Source organism: Prunus persica, chromosome G3 (genome assembly GCF_000346465.2).
Source record: "Prunus persica cultivar Lovell chromosome G3, Prunus_persica_NCBIv2, whole genome shotgun sequence".
Taxonomy (NCBI): Eukaryota; Viridiplantae; Streptophyta; class Magnoliopsida; order Rosales; family Rosaceae; genus Prunus; species Prunus persica.
Genome location: NC_034011.1, coordinates 7231231 through 7254409, shown reverse-complemented (window position 1 = coordinate 7254409; position 23179 = coordinate 7231231). Strand labels below are relative to the sequence as shown.

The 23179-nt window shown below is 34.8% G+C and overlaps 1 protein-coding gene across 4 annotated transcripts; it reads right to left on the bottom strand.

Annotated features, from left to right (window-relative positions):
* On the bottom strand, positions 1–7447 carry LOC18783582 (DCN1-like protein 4). 4 transcript variants are annotated; one of them, XM_007215901.2, is made up of 10 exons: positions 7265–7446; positions 5574–5655; positions 4355–4429; positions 4232–4268; positions 2246–2329; positions 2068–2128; positions 1839–1945; positions 1303–1368; positions 387–535; positions 1–309 (listed from the first exon to the last, which is right to left on the bottom strand). In XM_007215901.2, exons 1-9 carry the CDS (start codon positions 7284–7286, stop codon positions 434–436), a joined length of 636 nt encoding a protein of 211 aa, XP_007215963.1. In that variant the 5' UTR covers positions 7287–7446; the 3' UTR covers positions 1–309; positions 387–433. The 4 variants fall into 4 exon arrangements, with proteins under 4 accessions (XP_007215963.1, XP_020416059.1, XP_020416061.1 ...); XM_020560470.1 differs by having other exon boundaries at positions 1–304; XM_020560472.1 differs by lacking the exon at positions 387–535 and having other exon boundaries at positions 7265–7447.

Genomic DNA, 23179 nt, shown 5'->3' with positions numbered 1-23179 from the left:
TGATTGAAAAGTGCCTCTTTTATTCTATCAACAACATTCATGATACAATCTCTTCACACTAAAATTGCATAATCCAACAGCCTTAACTTGATCAATCAGCTCAAATAACTTACAACATTATGGATATTCAACAGAAAAAATTACAGAAGCGGCTATAACATTCAACAAGACTTTCCCAAGGATATCTATAACACAAACACGCAATTTCCAAAGGTGAGCACTTTGACGAAGCTTTTCATGTTTGGAAGGAAAAAAAAAAAAAAACGAAATAAAATTCCTGAAGCCATTTGATTTTGTTGTCTAACTGTCCTGCAAAAAGGCCAATCACAACAAAAATTTGGGTAGGATGTCAAATTGGGAAATCAAGGATTCGAAAAGTACTTCACCAGCAATTGTGGGGTTTACAGCAGAGACTCAAGTTGACCAAAAATTATCAGCTTTGGGTCTGCTTCTCTCGCAGCCATTCGACAAAATTGTCCAAGATCAAAGGCCATGCAAGTTCAGGATCGTAGTTGCTTAGGTCTGGAAAGCTTATCTGTGCAGTGGGTGGTGAGGGGTAAAATATTAGCTTAGAAGGTAATTAACATTTAAGGAAAAAAATTGGAGGCAAAGGGGCCAGCTGATATGCAAAACCAAATGCTAAAGACTAGTGATATAAGGCACGGCTTGATAACCAACTTCCCAACCTCTTTACTTTGCAGATTCTGTAATTCAACAGTGACATCAACTATACTAAAGGTAAAGGAACATTGGGCGATGTGGAGCAATTGCCCCTTGAACCTGAAAACATCTATTATATTTTTGTTCATACTATACCATCCCGCATAGTGGGGATTTAAAAGAAGGCAAAGCAAAAGATACGTACAAAACAAGACCTTCCTTGTTTAAGAAGTCTTTGTTTGTCAAAGAAGGGTATTGTTAGAATAGGTTCTCCTGACTGTAACCCCCTGCTCCCCTCCCCAACAAAAAAGTGCTGAGCAACCAAATCTGGTTTATAACATGGTAGCTCAGCAAACAATTCACTGTAAGTGGTTCACAGCACATGAGAATACTTATACCAAATCAGGTTGGCAGTTGCATTCCTCCACAGAGGTAAGGGTATAACTCAAACTTAAAACTTGGAATTTGAACAAACAGGACTTAGTAGTGTGAGCGTTTGAATGTGCACATGGCATGCACTATAGCACAATGTATTCAAATTGTACCTTGACTTAAATCTTATAAGATGTATCATATGTAGAAAAATGAACAGAAGAAACAAAGGCAGGAATTTTGAAATCAGTAACCAAAATGAAAGATTACCTCTTCGCAGAACCGGTAAAAGCCCATCCACTGATCCATGTTTATGACTTTGTAATCATTCTGAGTCTGCATTTTGAAAACAAACAAGCACTTAAGAAATTTACTTTTACAGTCCCTTGTCCCTTTTTTTTTTTTTGGAAAAGGTGTCAGTAATTACAAGATATTAGACTACATATGAAGACATCTGCAATTCTTTACTCTCAAATCTATAAACCTCATGAGGTCACCAATGACATGATACATGCAGAAGTCTGGACAGAGGGAACCCCATCATCTTCACTAAAGAGTAGAACATTGCATATACCAATTTTAAGAATCTTTTACCATTAAGACGGAAAAGTAGTTTGCTAGCTTAAAAATGAAGCAGTGTGATGGTAGGCTGAAAACAAGAAAGAGGCCTAATTTCTTGATGAAAAATTTCTTATGCTTCAATTGCCGTAAACTCTTTCCTCTTAAGTACACATAAGCTGCAGCTGTATTACTCTAGCAGTACAAAGGCCCATATACATAAACAGATGCTGTACAATACCACTCACCTTTAAATACTGAACAAACAAGTCAACCTGCGCTTGGTATTGAGATCGTAAAACAATATTTAATAATTCGCATATGCTGTCTATATCTATGCTCTTCTGTTTCTCCTCTGAAAACAAAAATAAAATACAGAAGGTTGAAATTAGCACATGCATAAAGGGTAAAACCAAAGGAAAGAAAAAATTAGGTTTCAATTCAAGATTAAACGACAAGCAACCTTGAACTCATTACCTGTTAAACAATAACGGAATGAATAGGAATAGAAATCCACAAAGTTTGTGGGCCTCCTGACCTTTTCATGATATAATTAAAGCGAAAAGGATCAGATTCTCTGTGACCATCATATGGATGTGATGAACCAATTAAATTGCCATAATTTTATAAAAGGGAACAATTTAAAAGATACTACCTCTTTCTCCAGCTCTGGAAGTGCCTTCTTTAACGCATATTTATTGCTCACCCTTATTGCTTTAAATCCTGTTCGCCACTCTTCCTATCAAAGATTAGATTGGCAACGTCATTAGAAAAAAAAGAAAAAGAAAAAAGGAGAGCGAACGAAACATGAATTCATATGGTAGGTGGACAAACAGAGTCTGTCCAATAAAAATAATGAAGACGATAATTAGAGACTAAATTACTTTGGATTTAGCTTATTTTTTTGTAGGGATGACTCTTAAACCGCAAGTTGAATGGAGGATGTGCACACTTTTCTTAAAGTATGGATGTTAACACTTGAACCTCCCTATATATATAGGGTAATGTGCCCTTGCCAGACTGTGACCACACATTAACAAGAGCCCAACAAATCAGTGGTCCAAATTGATACTCGGATTTTCACTTTCATCCTTAGTACTTTTTATTTTTCAGTTTCGCCCTTGTAGTTTCATTCCATTTAAACCGTTACTCCAATCCGTCAACAACTCCCAAGTTGCAGAAAATCTGGGGTTTTCATGCCAAATCCATGATGTTCAATCTTATTTTTTACTCGTAAAATGTAAGTTTTAACACACAATATTATATAGGTTTCAAAGCTTGTAACAATAGCTTTCAGATCATATAAAATATTTGAGGATTGATAAACTATAGTGAGAAATAGAAGCTCAAAAGTGGTTATTTGGACATAGGAGGTATGAAATGCATCTATGGGTTTTTCTGTGAAATTCTTAAGATTGATTCAAATAACTTGACGTCAGATTTGGCATATGTGGTTTGGAGCATCAAATCCAATGATACGACTAATTGAAAAACAATCCAATAACAGGTTTTACTGCGGTAAAGCTTTGATAATTTAACACTGGTGTCACCTGATCTATGTGTATGTATTTATGCATGTGTCTGGTTTTCTATATGTATATATCTGTACATACATATAATCCTTATGTACATATATATATGTGTATATATATATATGTATGCATGTAATAGATATCCCTTATTTCTAACACACACACACACACACACACACACACACACACACACATATATATATGGGTCAGGATCAAGGGATACATATTTCTCTCTCTCTCTCTCTCTCTCTCTCCCCTTGTTTCTCTCCTCTTTTTTAGCATTTAGGTACCCATATAAATTCTGCTGTGTATTGCCAAATAAGAAAACCGAATCTTCATAAAATCATTTTGAATTAATCAAACTCTTGCTCTCAAAAATTGTCAGCCTTGAGAATTTTGCAACGGCAAATCTTAGGTTCTTCAATAATTTTGAATTAAACAAATATTTGACAATTTTGAAATAATTTCAGCCTTTTATCTCAAAAGATTTGCAAGAGCACGAGTTTGAACATAGCAGAAGATCATTTTATTCTTGAATTTGACATCATCTTTCATAAAAGGAGGAAGAGTCGTTGGTTAAAGAATTTTGCATCAAATTCAGCCTGTTATGATTAAAAGCATGAGTTTGAGATTTGTTGTAGCTTTTCCTTAAAAGTTTGTAGTGACTGCTGTGTATTGCCAAAGAAACAAATAGAGAGAGAGAGAGAGAGAGAGAGAGAGAGGGATAGGAGAAATAATGACATTGTGATATTCCCGATGATATTATTAAAGAAATAAAAATGGTAATCTAGTGGTTAAAAATGTGTCATAATGTGTGTCCTCTGATCTTGACCCTCTCTATATATGTGTGTGTGTGTGTGTGTGTATATGTATCTCTCTTTGAGTAAACACAGTCATGTGAAGCAAAGACAACACGTTGCAAAGAGTTGAGAGGAAAATCTAAGCATAAAAATCAACTTAAAAAGGTAGAGGTAGATGCTAGATATAATACAATAAATTGCGGGAAGAACTCGCCAACACAATGATAACTGGTGTGGATGCATATTCCATGAGTAAAAAAAAAAGAGATTTATGAATTTTGATGCGCAAACAAGAAAAGTGCTGCTTACCAGGGTAAAGTATCCCTGTTTTTCAGCTTTCATTTTCCTAGCATATGTAGTTTGTTAGCATTGACACAGTAGATCAAGGCAAAATCTAGAGTGAGGATACAAGTGACTATAAATACAACTTACCAGGCAAGCATCAATATCCTTACATCAGTATGGTCAACTTCCACGTCTGAACACAGACGTTCAATTCCCTCTGGGCTGTTCAAAAAGTGAGTAATAACTTACAAGTTATACGAGTACATCAAATTTTTGCCAAACAAAAGGTGTACACAAATTTAAAATGTTTATATTCTCCGATGAGAAAATTAAATAAGGTGGAGTTTCTACTATAATTATTGTATCATAGGATATGACTCAATGCCTAAATATGAAACAATATTCCTTTTCTTTTCCCTTTTAGCAAGAAAAATGCGATGATTTGTAGGAGAGTTCTGTTTGATATTTGAGATGTGCAATGTCAAACAGAGCACCAAACAGGTTAGAGTCCTTAAAAAGAATTTAATTTCCTTTGTGTAATGTTAGTGAAAATACCATAAATCAACTTTTTTTAGTGCAGAAGGTTTTTATGGACAATGGAGAATTGTTCATTGAACAGAAACCCTTTCTATTTAATCGTGCTTATAAGTTGTCACCGTGTGGTGAAGAGCCAACAATGATCTTGAATTGTTTCAAAAGAAGGGTGAACCAACCATGCATTTTCCTTTATTTCCAAAAAGAGGTCCCACATTTATGAGATGACAGCTGTTCACGCTGGATTTGGTCCTTCCTTAATGGAGGAGGTTTTCTTTCGAATAACTTGATTCAGGTTTCCTTGTAAAATTTGATTTATCAGTTTTCGTAAGTTTTGATTATTCCAACTGGACTTGTGTGATGTGTCCTAGTAGAATTATGAATTTATCAGAAAGCCTAAAAATTCAACTCAAGGGTGGATTTTTGTAACACAGATGGGAGTTAAGAGTGAGAGCCAAAAGGTTTGAAAGTGAGAGCCAAATGGTTTGAGAGTGATGTTCATGAGTTTGAGAGAAGGTGTGCAAGGGGTGTATCCTATTGGATAAGAGCTCAGGTTTGGGATTAAAAATTGAGTGGTTATTCTTGTACCCTTTTTTTCCCTCATATATAGTGAAGGTGAAAACTCAACATGGACGTAAAAATAACTTTTGCAACTAAATATGTGACAAGGTGGCAAATAACATCTTGATAACCTAAAAGAATTGCTGAATCAATACTGTCATTGAGCATGTTCAACACATACATTCACAAAATACAACCTTTTCACCTGTTGCAACAAAAGCAATGACTAAAGCCACAAATTCAAACAAGTATTCTCATGCAGTAGACTTACTCAATCAAACCAGAAGACATATTTGCATATGTATTGAAAAAAACATCAATCCGTTCCAACTCTTTATTAGCTGCTTTAATGGCTGAAAAGATAAAGATTAAAATAGTTACGACCACAGACAGTTTGGAATGCTAACTTAACAAAAATTAGTAATCAATATTCAAACAGGTGAGTATCTACAGCATCAGAAGAACACATTCTACAACTATTAATGTCTGCAGTAAACCAACATGAAAACCAAATAGCCTCAGACCAGAAATATGTTTCAACTTAAAGCAAGGTTCACTAAGTAATGTGTGCTTCCTGGAAGTATCTAACAACTTGATTAGGATATAATTACAGAACTCGTGAGAGACAGCCAGAATAGACCCAGCTTAGTGAGAATGCTGGGTTCTCTTTCCTTATAAACACCCATAAGTGGGGATATGGATAATGCTAAAGGGGGAGTGCTCAGCCGGTCAATAACACAAAGCATAGAACCATACAATATGATACCTGGGAATATATGTCTCAGTTGAAAAAACAGGAGAAGATGTTTTGTCCTGCCATGGAAAAACTGAAGCTTCCTAACTCAGAGACTCTAAAGCGGCAGCACAATCTCTTTGATTAGAGAATGAACAAAGGCTAAAGAACTGGGATCTGACTGCCCCTCGAGAGAGAATGAAGATGTGCTTCAATTATATGGGGAATTTGAAAATATTATGAATTCACTAGCAAATCCCATGGAAATGAGAATAAAGCTTAAATTGTAGATTCTCCAAAGCAGAAGTCAGTTAAACAAGTTTATGCTAGAGGTATCAATCATCCTCCTTGTTGTCCTAAAAAAATAAGATGGATCAAACCCATCTAAAATGCAATCTTTTGTTGATATACAAGAATATGTCCAGCATCTCCTGAAAACTCAACAGTCAACACAAATTTGTAAACCAAATGCTTCTGCACAATGTGATATAGACAATCAGTTGTACCCTTAGTTGGTAATGTTTCTGTTTTCCTTTTTAACTAAAGGAATGCTAAAAAGGGTGATGTGAAAAAGAAGAGAGTTGAGAGGGGTGTGTGTGTGAGAAAGAGAGAGCGAGAGAACAGGAAGGAAGCATGGAATGGTTTTCAATATAAAAACCAAAGACAAAAACTAGAATAATTTTAAGCAGTTTCCAATTTTATCTATCTATCTCATTTATTTCCTCTTTATCCCATCTTTAATTTTAAAAAACAGAAATATAATCAAATGGCCTTACACAGTTCAATCATGAGAATTTCTGGTTCAATAGCTCATTCTTTTCAACAATTCAAACCTTTTCAACCTTTCATGCAAGTACAACATTCCATTACTTCTAGTAATTCAACTACACCGCTCTCCGGCTTTCGATTTCAACAAAAATTCAACATTTCTTATGTTCATTTATTAGTATTCCTGTAATTTTAAATTATTGTTCTGTTCCTGAGCTAAAGCAACTCAATTCAAAGCATGAAGCTCAAATTGAACCGGATCCATACTCCCAACACTCATCAAATTCCATGATCATATATAAAAGTCGCAGAATTCAATAAAAAATTTAAAAGCTTTGAACATAAAACAAAGGAATCGATACTAATTACCACAAAACCAATCATCAAACTATCAAAAACAAAAAAATTGAAGGATAATTGAGAAGAATTGACAAAGAAAAAGGAAAGATCCGATTACGAACCAGAGCGCCTCATCTTCTTCATAAAACGGACACGGAGATACAAACACAGAGAGAGTCAAGAGCAAGCGAGTGCGGAAGCCTCGTCGCTCGAGAGCTCTGTTTTCGATGTCAGAGAGAGACTTAGAGAGAGAAATTGATAGAGAAAGAGATGGATTGACAGGCTCTTATATTTGAGGCTCTCTGTAGCCTCTACTTTTGGCTTTTTCCGAGTATGAAGAGAAGAAGATGATGACGTGGCGTTTGTAGATTGGGTAAAAACTTTTACTATTTTGGTGAGCGGCGTACGATAAAAAGAATTAAAAAGGAAATTAAATTGCTGGCTGGCTGTCTTGCTTGCCGAAATTAATGTCACTTTTACTTACTATTTTGGTGAGCGGCGTACGATAAAAAGAATTAAAAAGGAAATTAAATTGCTGGCTGGCTGTCTTGCTTGCCGAAATTAATGTCACTTTTACTTATGGAATCGGGAGAAGTTACGAATCGGGGAAGTCGTTATAGAATCAACTAATACCTTCGATTAATTAACTTCTTGATTTTCAGATATTGGATAACGGATATAATTGTGGAACTCATATAATATTTTAATTTTTTATGTGTTAATAAATACATAGTAAATTAAGAATTAGAATAATTTCAGTACTCATTTCGCACAAAAATAGTGCCGTACAATTATTTTTGTTTTGCTAGATTGAACAAGGCTGTACAAAATGGGTTGTCTGACCCTTGCCCAATTGAATCTATGTCCACGAAGATCAGGTTCGATCATTATTGAGAGTAAATCTCATATCTAGAAATTAAAGCTTTGCGTAACAATTTAATTGATATCGGGGCATCTTCACTTATTACTAATTAGTTTTGCATTAGATGCTTATATTCTAATATGGTATCAGAGCAGGCTATTCACATGTTAGGTCTGACGATCACACGTGATGCCACCCACTCATTAATGTATTGTCCATGTGTTTAGCTTGAGTGATACCACAAATGAAGGGGCGTGTTGAGAGCAAACCCCACATCGAGAATTAAAGATTTGTCTAATAGTCTAAATGATATTGAGCCTTTTCATCCATTCCCAATTGATTTTAAGTTGGATGCTCATATTCTAATAGTCCAAGAGACTGAGCCATGTAAGGACCAGAGTGGTCCTAATGGTTTTACTACTTGTATTTATATATTATATATTATATATGATATATAATATTATAATATATTAGATTATTTTTGGAAAATTTACTCTAAAATAAATATATATTAGTTTTTTTTTTGTCTACACTTTAACTATAAAACTTATTAATCACTCTTCTATTTTTCCTTAAATATTTTAGGTTAGGTTCTGATACTTGCACTAAAAACTGCTAAAAAAATTTCTTCTCTTTCTCTTCATCTTTTGTTTAACGTAAACTTTGTGAATTTTTTCCTTCCTTTTTTACATGTTGTAATAGGGTACCTTAATTAACATTGGGATTTATGAACCTCTTTTGTATTTCTTCTTTATGTTGGAATATAAATTATTAACTTTTGAGTCATTAGTAATGTAGATGATGACATTAATATTCAACGATTTTAAAATATGAAATTCATGACAATTATGGTAGTAATGAATGAATAAATTATTAATCAATATGAAATGATATTATGAAGTGGGCTATACCGAGAAATTAGTATCGTACTAACTTATTAATCGATTAGCGCTTGAGTGCGCCTATCCGAATGACTTTAAAATTTTGTGAAGAGCCCCCTTTAGTGTGAAATCCCGACTTTGTCATTATAAAAATTAACTAATAGTATATATAATTAAGGGAGATTCACTATTATACCCAATATAGGAGCTCAAATTATAAAAAAAAACTCTATATGAAATGGACTTTAGAAACACACCCAAAGTCCATTTACAATATAACAAAAAAATTTTAAATTCTTTTAAATTACAAAACTGTCATTGATTTCTTAAAATAAACACAACCTCAAAACCTCATAAAAAAGCCCAAAACACTCAATAAGGCATTAAAGTAATTTAATAATCAAAATTAAATTCAATAAGTCCAGCTGTCATTTTTTGGTATGTTTATAAAAATTAAATAATGTAGAGTTTATTTATAGTTTTAGTGCTAAGAATGAGTATATGACTAAATATCTCTATAATTAATTCAAATACCAACTATTGATTAGTCTAGTGATACTTCTCTCTCTAATATTGAAAAAGATCGTAAATTCAAATATTCTCTCCCGTATTCATAAAAGAAAAAGACATTGGAAGCCCAATACATCCTCAAGGCCTTTTTTAAACACTTCCCAAACCTCATAGTTTTTTGCTGCATCCTTGAGCCCATAGTTAAGTAATATAATTCATTAAAGATTTGTCTTTACACAATTGTTTCCGGACACTTTTGTTTTGTTTTGGTTTTTTTTGTCAACTCTGGACACATTTGTTTCCTTGGACACATATTTTCAACATTTTCTTGACACCCGAAACAAGTTAGTTCCAAGAATACCCATTCTTTTCATTACCAAACCATGTTTCTCTTAGATACCTATTTTTTTTCTTTTTCATTTTCATTTTCTCTGTGTTCTACATTGAAATCTACAAGAAGAGTTCAAAGGACGAGCTAATCGTCATCTATGAGAATTTTGAGTAGGAAAATGTTAGTGTTTAGTATGTTATTGCATCATTTTACTTAGATTTTTAGATTTAAAAATTTTTGGATTCACAATATATGCAGTGAATCAGAACTACGTAATTTGTAAATATGTTGTTGTTGACCGCACAACTTGGCCATATACAGTTTTCTATAAAACCGTTGTGTGGCTATGATTCACCGTACGTGTTGTGAATCCATAAATTTCCAAAGCCATTAATCAAAACAAATGTTGAAAAGGACATGGTGTAGGTAGTTAGAGACAGATATGAAGTGAGAGTGTGAGGGTTGGGTTTAATGATCTTTTAGAGGGTGTGGGTGTATTGGTGTGGCAATTTTGTGACGCCTTATGCTATAAGGTTCACATATATGTGTTTTAAGCTTACCATATAGATATGATGGCGGTGTGTGAGAGATTCAGTTGGGTTCTTCTCTAGGTAAATATTCCCTAATGAGTGGCTTTAGGAGATCAGGGTCCCCCCTTATATTCTCCTACCCATCTGCGGGGGGTTTCCCAACTGGACTTAGAGAGTGATTCTCTTAAGTATGTGAATGCTATTTGAGTTGGAAGCTTGAACTTTAGCACTTGGTCATGTTGTTGAAGATCTTAAGTTTCTCTTGAGTTCCAGGGCTGACTATCTCTTATGTGATTCATCAGTGCAATGGAGTTGCTCACCGTTTGGCTAGATCTGTTTTGTCAGTTGTTGATTTTGTGCTACGGAGTGAGAACCCTCCTGAAATTATTCAAAATGTTCTCATCGAAGATTGTAACCAGCTTTGACTCTATTTAATATGTTACTGTTTTTTCTTTTTCTTTTTTATAAATAAAAAAAGTATAACAAAGTTTTTAACTTTGGATAAACTTATGATTTGCCCCCTGAACTTGTACTTAACTTTTAATTGACTCCGAATCCTTTTTTTTTATATAACAAATTAAGGATATGAACTTCTTCTTTTCATCAATGTCCCCTCGCCATCTAAATCCTCAACATTTCATCCACTTTGTCATTAAATATGAGGGCAAATTGGTCATTTCATATGTTAAAAATAATTAAATACTGTAAAATAAAATAATATGAGATCTAAGGGAGATTCTCTAATAAATATTTGAGTAAATGATTGATTACATACTTCTAATCTCGGCCATTGAATTGCATCTAAGAGACCACCAATACATTTAATGAATGCAATCCAACGGCCAATATTAGAAGTATGTAACCAATCCTTAACATAAAATACATATTGGAGAATCTTTTGACATGTAAAATGAAAAAAGATCATTTTAATAAACAGAGGGGTGGGTGGGTTGCCCCTCTCTCTCTCTCTCTCTCTCTCTCTCTCTCTCTCTCTCTATTCAATTTATACCTCACGAGCCCAGACCACCCTCATCCCCAACCGTAACCCATGCCCCACAGCACCCCTAGCTCCATTGCACCCTCTCCTCGCCTCCTCCCCTCCTCATTCTCTTCCCCAACCGTAACCCATGCCCCACAGCACCCCTAGCTCCATTGCACCCTCTCCTCGCCTCCTCCCCTCCTCATTCTCTTCCCCCTCTCTACGTTGGGTTCTGACATGGTGGGATAGGTTGCGAATGGGTCTTGGGTCTGGGGTGGGTTGCAAGAGGGGAGGTGATGACGACAAAGGGAAAGGGGGGGTGGGTTGCGAAAAGGGAAGGAGCCAGGGGGAATGAAATATCGAGGATATAGATACCAGGGGGACATTGGCAAAAAAATTAAAATAAAATTCATATCCTTAAATTTCTATATATAAAAAATGGAGTTGATTTTCCCCTCCCATTTTCTCCACTTACGCTCTCTTTTGCTTTTTAAATACTTTTTAATCAATTTTGTTCTTTTTTTATCTTTATCTTTCCTATTCTACCCTTACCCTACATTAATTTCTCTTTACTTCACTTTTATATTATTTCTTTTTCTTTATACTTAATTTTCCAACTTGCACTCTATTTTCAGATTTTTTTTTCCTTTAATCGAGTAAGAAAGCAAAATTACATGGTCTACCTACAAAAACTCATCCCCCAGGAATAAACCTTGCAGCCATAGTTTTGTTATTTTTATTTTTATTTATAAAGGAAACAAATTTTAGGTGGCCACAAAGAAATAGAAATGCATCTAACTATACATTTTTAAATTTTCTTTTTCCATGTTCTTCTCTCTCTTCTCCCTCTCTTCTCCGTCATAACCATTCGGAAAACAGACATTGAATGAAAAAAAAAATTTGATGAACTTGCAAACATGAATTGAGTTATCAGAATTTTAAAAAATGAAATTGAGTTTAAGACTATGAGTTTCAAATTTCACATTAATGGAGTTCTCTTTGTTTCATATGAGATCATTTCATACTTTCGTTTTGTTTAGGTACCTTCTCAGAAAGTACAAACAGCCAGGGATTGAAGAGAAATAAAGAAAATAGGAAAAGAATTCTTCGCATATAAATAATTTGGCATTCCCAGTCTATAGGAGAACCCAAAAGCTTGGGTTTTATTGTGGTGTTACAATGATGATGGAGAAATCCAAAAGCCTGGGTTTTGTTCACTTTCATTGATTGAGTACCCATATCAAAACTTTAATGTAGGGTGAGGGTAGAATAGGAAAGAGAAAGAACAAAATTGATTAAAAAGTTGTAAATCTATTGATTGTTGTGGATGACCACCATAATATCACTCATAATACCTACCATAAAACACATCATAATATTGTTGTAACCTATGCACTAAGGATTGTACTTAGTACATTTATGAGTTGTAATTATGTTTTTGTAACCTACCAATAATGGGTCATGAATGTTTGTATATCCCCGAAGCCTATAAATAGTAGGTATCAAAGATGAATGATATACAAGTTCATAAAACAAATTCTTTGTCTTTCCCTTTCTCTTATTGCTCTCTACAATTCCCCATAGTTTTATAACACATTATCAACATGATGTTGCTCTTTGTTATAAAGTCAAGAATGTGGAGCCCAAAATGGTAATAATGATGCTTGCCAACACCCACGTAAAGCCAAAGAAGAATGATTAAGCAACCACATTGTTTTGCCTACAAATAAAGCTTCCCCCTCACTTGTAATTGAGACAGAAAACATTCAATGAAATATCAGGCTTCTATGCCTTCTCTCTATCTCAATTCTCTCCATAATCTCTTTAATTTACAACACGTTATCAGCACGATTTCTCTATCTCTAAATTCAGAGCCCCAACGCTCTCTCTCTTTCTCTCCTCACAACTCTATGCACCTCCTCCCAATTCTGGCTCCTGGAACCGAATCTTTGGCCTGCTGATAAGAAAGCAAGACTCTGCAATAATGAGTTTCTCTTTCATCCACATGCCCAATAATGGATGCTCCAGATCCAAGTCCCAAGTCAAGTATCAACCACTGTGTGGCCACCGTTCCTCATCTCCTTTAATAAGCTCCCCATCAAAGCTCCAACCTTTTGCTCTCTTCTGCAAATAACACAAGGCTTACAGAGCTGCAATGGCAGAAGCCTCCGCTCCGATAGCCCCCCTAACTCTTTCTCAGATTATTCAACAAAAGTAATGGGGAAGAAGAGAAAGCACAGCGAGGCTGAGGCTGCGACTCGAGAAAAGGAGGAGGAGGTCGCTCCAGAGAGGCCTAAACGAATGCTTTCCGATTGGAAGGAGAATAAGGATGACCAAGTAAACCAAACTGAATAAGCGACATTCTTTAGGGACAAAGAGAAGATGCCCACTGGAAGCTTTTGAAGGAAATGATCACTCAGCAAGGGCACAACTTTAGGTGCTGAGATTATTGGCACAGCACCCTTCTTCTCGTCCACAAATTTTTCTTAGCCACTGACCCAAGGAAAGTGCTAAAGCATCTTTTGATGAGAACAGCAAAATCCACCGAAAGAATAAGCGATAAGATCTCTGCTCCCTTATCTTCTCTATTATTTTAATATTATATAATTATATTGATCATAAAAAGCAAGTAAAGGTGTACAGGAGAAACTTGTGCAGGTTCATGTTCATCCATTTTATTTACGAAATTATGGAGCAGACAAACGTGAAGGCAGACTAGCACTATGGTTTGTCTCAACTTTTCTAGTTACATATTTTAATGTAATAATATTATATTGTTTCCTATTTCCTCTAGTTTTGAGAGGAATTCCACCGAAAAAAAGGGGAGGCAATTCAAGTTGACAGCATATATATTATTTGATCGTGGTGTTGCTAAGAACACACAAATAATTGTCGGTTTCACCCTTTTATATTTTTAGTGGTGGTTTTATCTCCACATTTATTTTATTTACTGTATGGTGTAGGTTTATTACCCATACAACAGTATCTATTTAAAAGGGTGGCGCGGGTTTATCGTCCATGCCTTTACTTTTATTTAAAAGTATGGAGCAGAATTAGTGCCCATACAAGCATATTTACTTTATTAAAGTATGATGTGGAATTAACTCTCATACTTTATGAATTTACTTTATTGTACATTTACTTTCATTTAAAGTATGGTGCGGGATTAACGTCCATACAGCAAGCAATTTAATTTATGAATTTATTTTACCGCACATTTACATTTATTTAAAGTATGGTGCGGGTTTATCGTCCATACCAGTAATTTATTTATCAGCAATTTATTTTATGGATTAATTGTGCTGTATGATGAGTTTTTACAGTATGCAGATCAGGACCAGAAGTTCCTTGATCTTCATCATACAATTACATCAGGACCTGAAAATCCTTGATGATGATAATGATATGAGAGCTGGCAGTCTCTCCGGTACTATACTTGTAAACAAGAGATCGGACTTGAAGATCCTTGATCCTTGACATGTAAATAAGGACCTAGAGTTCCTTGATGATGTAACAGTACCGTATTGGTTAAAAGTGCCGTACACATGAATAATAACTGTACTGGCAAATGTACTGTACACATGAATAGATACGTATTCATGACTTGATGAATAGTACCGTATACATGAATAGTGACGTATGCATAAATATTAACCATTTTGGGTAAACCGTCACTATATTCAAAAGGGAACCTGCAGTTCCTTAAACTCATGGATGAGCAATTAAATGAGATGCCAGAAGTTCCTCAAAATATGGACAATTATGTAAGGGCTTGAAGTCCAGAAATATGTATAGAAAATTGTAAAAATGTCCATACCATGAGAATATGTGATTTTGGCCTGAAGTTCAAAATCTAACAGTGTTGAGAACCTAAAGTTCCAACAGTTAAATGGACAACCCTTGAGGTATTATTACAGATTGTGGTACGCCACATATTTCTTTGGCATAAGAAAATGATGAATTTAATAAAGTTCGATTATGTTATAATCGACACCTCAAGGAAGAAATATATTTTGTGAATTCCGGTTGTTAAGAATAAACCGTGAAATGGATAATATCAATATAAACCTCAAATGATGAATTGAGGCTCCCCACATATTTTGTTATATCTAGGCCGGAAGCCCATGGATCCAAATGTATGAGAGATCCCGAACTTGAGTTTGTGGGTATATAGTAGTTAATGCTCTTCACTACTATATTGCGATATTATCGTGGCTTTTACTCAATTCATATTTCATGTCCATTTGAAAAGGGCGAATAAATTCTGAGTTTGTGTTTAGACCAGGCCAAAAGTTTCGGGCTCCCATACGTTGAAATATGAAATTTGAGAGAGTCGATGTGGTTATTTGAACCTATAAGGCACAAGGTTCCAAACCGTCATTTTGAAAAGACATAAAAACCACAGGTGCAAATTTAAGAATGTGTGCAATTATTATAACAGGAAATGAGCATACAACATATAGATTTTTCCACCTGCAATGAATGTGCAGGCCCTGTAAAATCTATAAAATTACATCATGTTCTAGAAGCCTCTGACGGAAGAGGACGACGCCTTTTAAGCTTAGCCATAAGCCTCTCGTGGTCTCCCAAAATTCTTTCATTGGAGACCTGCAGCATGTCTAGCCTTCTCAGTGTATCAACGGAGTACGAACTCACCAGTTTCAACAAGGCATTATTCTCTCCTTTAAGTTTTTCAACCTCCTGTTGAGACTCATGAAGCATCCTTTGAAGAGACGAATTTTCAGTTGTTAGCTTCTGAACCTCGTTTGCTCTAGCACGCAAACGATCGGTGATGTTAGAAACAGAAGCAGCACTCTGAATGCTAGAAGCCATTGAGTCATCAATAGCCTCTTCCTCAGACCTCCCTGTTAACAGCATTTCATCCATTGGAGTAATGAAATTCCTAGCTACTATGACAGCAGTAGCATCATTCATCATCACAGAATCATTAACTGTGAGATGACGATTTTGGGATACAAATGAGGGACGCCAAACTTTGGCGTCACTGGTTGTTGTGGGAGCATCATTTAAATTGAAATAATTTGGGCTGGAAGAAGAGGAAGCCATTTTAAGAAGGTTTCGAAGAAAGTCTTAGAAAAACTAAAGTTTCAGAAAATAAAGGAAGTTGAGTTGAAATGCAGTTGCTCCAATCAAGTTTTGCAAAGGCAATATCTATAGGAGGAAATATGGCTACAGTTTCCAGGATCCCAATATTATCTAAGATCCCCATATTCTCCTTTCTTTTCCAGATTCCAAAACTCCACGCGGCCTCCACTTAATGTTTGTCGGCACTTTCGGTGTTTTCAAGTATTATTTTCGTCAAAGCCGATCTTGCTTTGCGGATTTCACGGAGCTACTTTTTCAAAAGTACCCCGAGAATCTCGCAATTTTCCTATGGTTAATTTGAAATTCACCGGTTCTACCTATTCCTCTTATTTGTGTATAAATGTGTTACTAACGAAATTTTCTTTGCAGAAGACATCCAGTTTTCTCCATACCTAGTGATGCGATATCTACTTGTTTTTCTTATCAGTGAGCACTCAATATGCCCGAGAAGCAAGACTATCTCTGATCATCCATTCAGGAAGCAAGACTATCCCTGATCACGTTTCCGCTACATTAGGGAACTGTGAAGGCGACCTTATGCTCTAATCTCCTGAGGTCCTTCTAGACTAGGAGAAATGAGAGCTTATTGTCTGCTCCCACCAGCTTCCTTCCCTGATTGCTTACCTTATCTTGCAATCAATATCACAATTTTTTTGCATTTTTTCTCTTTTTGTAACTTTCTGTTCATACGAGACTTTATTTCTTTAGAATGAACATCTGAAGAAAGAGTCCATGAAGTGATCCTAACTCTGAGGGTTATTTGTTTTAACAGAGGCAAAAGAGTTGTGATTTTTGCTCTTGCAGGATATAACTAGATCATCAAGCGCTACATTATATTTACTGGGCCGATACGAGCTTGAATGATACTTGAGAAAAGTTTCTCCCACCTAAGGATGTAAGCAATACTTGTGTTGTTTTATGCTTATATACTTATTTGATATTTTATCTTGAAAGGTAACCAAATGGGGAGATAAGTCCGTTCCAAAAGAATGGCTTGTATGTATCCATGAATTATTAACGCAAATTTTACAGATTGCAAGTTAGATACATTGATAATACACTGCACAGATTAAAGTCCCATAAGAACAGAATATGGGTATAGCAGTGATCAATATGATGCACGCCTGTTACGTAGCAAATGATGTGGATTGAAGTCCCGAAAGGACAATCCTTTGACATGTTAATATCGATATTGTGCACGCCTAATGCGTAGCAAATTGTATGGGTTAAAGTCCCAGAAATTAATTGACATGTATGTATTAATCTGTGGCATGCCTGCAGCATGACAGATATATGGGTTCTAAATGTTCCAACTCCCTAAATAGAGATTATCCACCCCCTACTGTAAAATAACACTCCATTGGAGGTATAATCCACATTCTCACATAATAAAAGCCCCCTGAAGTGGCTTGGGTACCCAAAAGCAAAGAAATGCTTATAATTGATGCATGCGCATGCAAATGAGAATGATGGGATCATGAATTGATGAATGACAATTTTTGATTTTGGAGTAGCTACTCAAATCATCAATGGGCTGTGTTGATTGGAACCACGTTCAATTATTAAATATCGACAATATCATTAGCCAAAATGGAATGAGGCAATTCCATTATAGATGAGACTGAACGTGAAAGAACAAACCCACAGTACGAACCCCAAAAGATGTTAATACTGAAAGTTATACTTGGGTGTTCGGAATAAAAGGGAATATACCTACTTTGTATGACACAATGTTTCTGGCAGAAACAAGGAATGTTGGGTCTTCTCCATATTTACAGATTCAATTGTGCCTCCTTATTGCACATTTATGGAGACCAACATGTTATCTTTAAAGGTTATTAAATGCACGAAGCATATCGCCAGAAGCGATTCCCTAAAGATGTATAAATAGCTGGGTAAAAGCTATATAATGTGTCATAAAGTTTAATCCCTTTAAACAAAATCCTTGAAAGGATTGAAATTGCATGAAGCAAGTCCCTAAAGGACATATGCCTAAAGCACAAAATCAGTACTCAATACTAATATGCATAAATTGCCTCAGTGAGTACATGGATTATAATGTGTTTGCAACACATTAAAGCTTCTGAAGAGTTCAAGAAATATTTGTCTCGACTTAAAGATCGAGCATTATGCCAATGAGATTCTTGCTTATACTAAGAAAGTATTGAAGCATTTTTATGAGGATTATCCGTTGGACGCTTTAAGGATTTTCTGGAAGTATATTGGACCGGACAACGTATTTTTCAGATAGAGCTCAACTCCATCACTATCATTTTTGGATGATGTGAGGCGTATTTGAGGCTATCTAAGCATAACACCATATACGGGCATATTTTTGAGTGCACTTACAAATAGCCCAAGTGTTATTAGATATGCGGACTCTGGAAATCTCTATGGTCGCTTACTGGAAAAAGCTAGTCATGAAGTTTTCAGGGGGAGATATTCATCAGGGGGAGCATGGTATTAATAAAGACCTTCACACACTGTACTCTTTTTCCTTCATCCAAGTTTTTTATCCCACTGGGTTTTTCCTGGCAAGGTTTTAACGAGGCAGTGTCGCACGCGTATCATTATACACAGAATTTTATGTTACACATGGTTATGTACTCTTTTTTCCTTCGACCAGTTTTTGTCCCACTGGGTTTTTACTGTCAAGGTTTTTAACGAGGCATATTCCATATCATTTGTGGTCTCCAAGGGGGAGTGTTATAAAGTCAAGAATGTGGAGCCCAAAATGGTAATAATGATGCTTGCCAACACCCACGTAAAGCCAAAGAAGAATGATTAAGCAACCACATTGTTTTGCCTACAAATAAAGCTTCCCCCTCACTTGTAATTGAGACAGAAAACATTCAATGAAATATCAGGCTTCTATGCCTTCTCTCTATCTCAATTCTCTCCATAATCTCTTTAATTTACAACACTCTTTATATTATTTCCTTATTTGAATTTTCTTTTTCTATCTGAGCTAAAGTCATCACGTGGTTTTGAGTTTTCATGTACTCACCCGCATGACTTCATGATGCTTATGCTTTTTTAATTTTCTTTTGATATCATGGCGTAATAACCATAATAACCACATAGTTATTTGATATGCATAAACATAGTTAAATGGTATGCATAGTAACCGAGCATAATAACATGCATTCATATCCTCAAAACAATTGTTATGCATGCATACGTCTAATATACTTGCATACATGTTTACTATAGCTATTTGAAAACAAAAACGAATATGCATAATATATAAGGAATAATTTATTGACATTTTTTCTTTTCTTCTTTCATACAACTGCACTTTTTTTTCTTTTCACATTTGACATGTTTCTCATATCTAATCATACATTAATTAATTAGTTTGTTTATTAATTTTAAGTATGTTTTTAATTCATTACAATATAGAAGAGATCAGGGCCTGAAGTTCCTCGATCCTTATCATATAACTAAATTAGGACTTGAAGTTCCTTTATCGAATCAGTATCTAAAGTTCTTTGATTCTAAATAAATGAGGGCATAAGGTTCCTCAATTCCAATTGTAAACATTCCAAATCAGAAGTTTTGGTAAATGTATTAATGTTTACTTCATAAACAATAACCACTATAAGTGGAACAAACAAGACAAGGCAAAGGGCCCCCCAAAAGACAACTGATAAGGTAATTAGGGAAGCTTGTCATAGGTGTGGTGCAGATGGGCATTGGGCACGCGTCTGCGACACATCAAAATATTTGGTAGATCCTCAATAAAGGGCAAAGAAAAAACAATTGAGATACACTGGTTTGAAGCTGATCCTTTAGACTTGCCCCCAGTGGTAAGCCACCTTCATGTTTCAGACTTCTTCGCTGATACTAATGGAAAATCATATGATTACATGATTAGTTGTGAGGTCCTTCCTAACTAATTTGATGTCTTATTTTATTTTCATATATTTTTAGCTTAGTTTGGATATTTTATTTTGATCTTATTTGATTTTTTTTTCTCCAATTATATTTTTAATTTATTTCTTGTTACTAGTTATTTTTTTAAATCAAGATTGTGTTTTTTTTTTTTAATAATCTTTATGTTAGGTTGTTAATTAATGGTAATATTTTTGCATTATCCCCAATATTGTCAGTCTATTGGATAAACATTAAAGTAGTTGAAGCCTATGCCATTTTATATATTACATTATTAATTCGGTTGTGGCATATTTCCAACAAACAACAATCCCCTTATACATTTCGTTTGTGACATTCAACTACATTTATGTGTTTTTGGATGTTTATGTGCCTATTGCACAAACACATGGACTATTTTGGTATTTACACTTTACAATGGGTCAAATATTAAAATATTTGTGCTTTACCAGGTTGGCCATTTGTCTACATATGTTTTCAATTTGGCCAACTTAATTCATGCATTTGAGATTGTTAGTCATGTAGCCCATTATGTTAAATAGGTGGTAATTATATTTAGCAAATAATTTAATATTAATTAAGGGTAAATTACTCAAATGTTCTTCAAACTTATACCTGATTTACATTTTGGTCCCTCAACTAAATTATTCTTTCAAATGGTCCATCAACTCTATATTATTCGCTTTAGTAGTCCTACCGTCTAATTTTCTATTAGATTTAACCTAATTTTAGAGTAAATAATGGCCAATTTGCCCTCATATTTAACAGAAATATTGACAGAATGTAACGGTAGGATCAATGGAGCGAATAATATAGAGTTGATGAACCATTTGAACGAATAATTTAATTGAGGGACCAAAATATAAATCGAGTATAAGTTTAAGGACCATTTGAGTAATTTACCCTATTAATAAAATAAAATTTATTTGAATTCATTTCATGAATAAAAAAGTAAGACTAAGTAGATAAAAGTTCAGATTTAAAAATTAAAAAAAACAAACAAAAAAGTACCCGCCATCTCCCACCCATCCCTACCTATTCCAGTTGCCACCTTGGATTGGTGGGAAATGAGGACGGGAGTATTGTTGGCATTTTTATTTTTATTTTTTGAAATTTTTTCCTTTTGAAAATTGAATTCAAATAATTATATTCTTTATTAAACTTAGAATAGATATGAAATTTTTTACAACAATTTAAAAAAATAACTACATTGACTAACTATCATAAACACAGAAGCAAAATTAACCAAATTGAAAAACAAATGGAGTAAACTAGCCAATAGTAAAACACATAGACCATTTTGATATTTTTTTTGGTTACATTGGGAGGAAAGAAGCCCCTTGGGGTTTCGAACCTAGGTGTCAAGCTGGGGGAAAGGAGGAGACCATCACTGTGGTACCTGCTCTCGACGACCAATTTGATATTTAACCCTTTTGCAATTGTACTTTAGATATTTTCATATCTTTTTCTATTAGTTTAAATTTAGTGATACATGAAAGATATTTAAGAGTTCGATTATCGCTTTTTCCTTCTATGATTAAAAAATTAGAATAGTGGCACATGTATTAGGACATGTATCTTTTGAAGGGTATGAGAAGTTGTGTGCAACACTGGCTGCTATGGAGAATGACAGTTTCCATTGGTCCAAGGAAGTCGAAAATGCATTTTAGCATCTCAAAATTATACTGAGTGTTGGAGAACAATTAGCATAAAACCAAACAATAGAATAATAAACAAAACGAAATATGTTTTATATAAATATAATCAAATCAATATAACAGTAGAATAAATTACAAAATACTGACTTGGATTGATGATAGAGTCCTGCAGAGTTGCAGTGTCCTTTAGATAGTATTTCTCCTCTACCCTTGTGCTTGTAGTTCGATTGGAGTCTGTCCACTAGGATTAAATTATCATAAATCAAAGTCTAAGCATTGTAGCTTTGATTTTTGGCGAACAGTGATATGATTTATGATAATGCTATTCAAAAGTATCTTTCTGGTTTGGACGAATTGTCAATATATAGAAGTCTGACACCTCTTCATCCAACAGTTATGTTAACTGTTTAACATATTTGAATTTCAAATTTTGATTTTATCTGAAAAGCGAATTTCTAATTAATAAGAAATAAATTATTAATTAAATCAACACAGCCCAAGAGGCCCATCTTTTGACATTAAATATATATATATTACCCAAATATATATATTCCAAGCCCAAACCATGATGAGGCCCAACATTGCCTCCACTACGCCCATACTCTATTTAGTATTTCTAAAGTGTTGGTGCTTATAAACCATGGAAGGAAACAACTTCCTTCCAATGTGGGACTAAATGCAAGTGTATTTTTCCTATACAAACTCTAACACTGAGGATAACCACACATGTTTTAGCAACTCCCTAATTTTCATTAGCTTTTTACAATCTGAATGTGAAGATTTAGGAAAGGAGTTAATTGAAGGGCGTTAATATTGATGAAAGAAGGACGTCCAATTGCCTTAGCAGAGCTCTAACACCTATGAGAAAGAAAATTTGGGAATAATTTAAGAGAAGAAGTTGTTTGCCCATAATTTATGCAATCAAAAAAGGGAAAACTATATTTTAGGAAGGTATATGTGACACAAATTGTCATGTGTCTCTCAAGTGAGAAAAACTTCCCTAGCACCGCTGTCCACGTCACCCATTCCCGCCTCTAACAAAAAACTTTTCTTTCTTTTTCTTTCTTTTTGTAGACTAACAGGAACACGAACCTTCTTCGTGTTCCTGTGCTTTCTCTTCTCAGCACTACTTGGAAGTCCATCGTCACTCCCTGTTTCATGTTCTCTCTCTCTCTCTCTCTCTCTCTCTCTCTCTCTCTCTTTCTCTCTCTCTCCAAGCCCAATTTTGTGGTTTGATTGTTGTGCCTATGTTATCTTCTTGTGGGTAATTGTATTTTTAAATATTC

Excerpts from the sequence above, each read along its gene's own strand:
- LOC18783582 (XM_020560471.1), bottom strand. The coding sequence starts at position 7,286 with ATGAAGAAGATGAGGCGCTCTG. Across the intron at positions 4,269-4,354 it reads AGGATATTGATGCTTGCCTG|GAAAATGAAAGCTGAAAAAC; the intron begins GTAAGTTGTATT and ends TACATATGCTAG. Across the intron at positions 1,946-2,067 it reads ATTCCGTTATTGTTTAACAG|AGGAGAAACAGAAGAGCATA; the intron begins GTAATGAGTTCA and ends TTTTGTTTTCAG.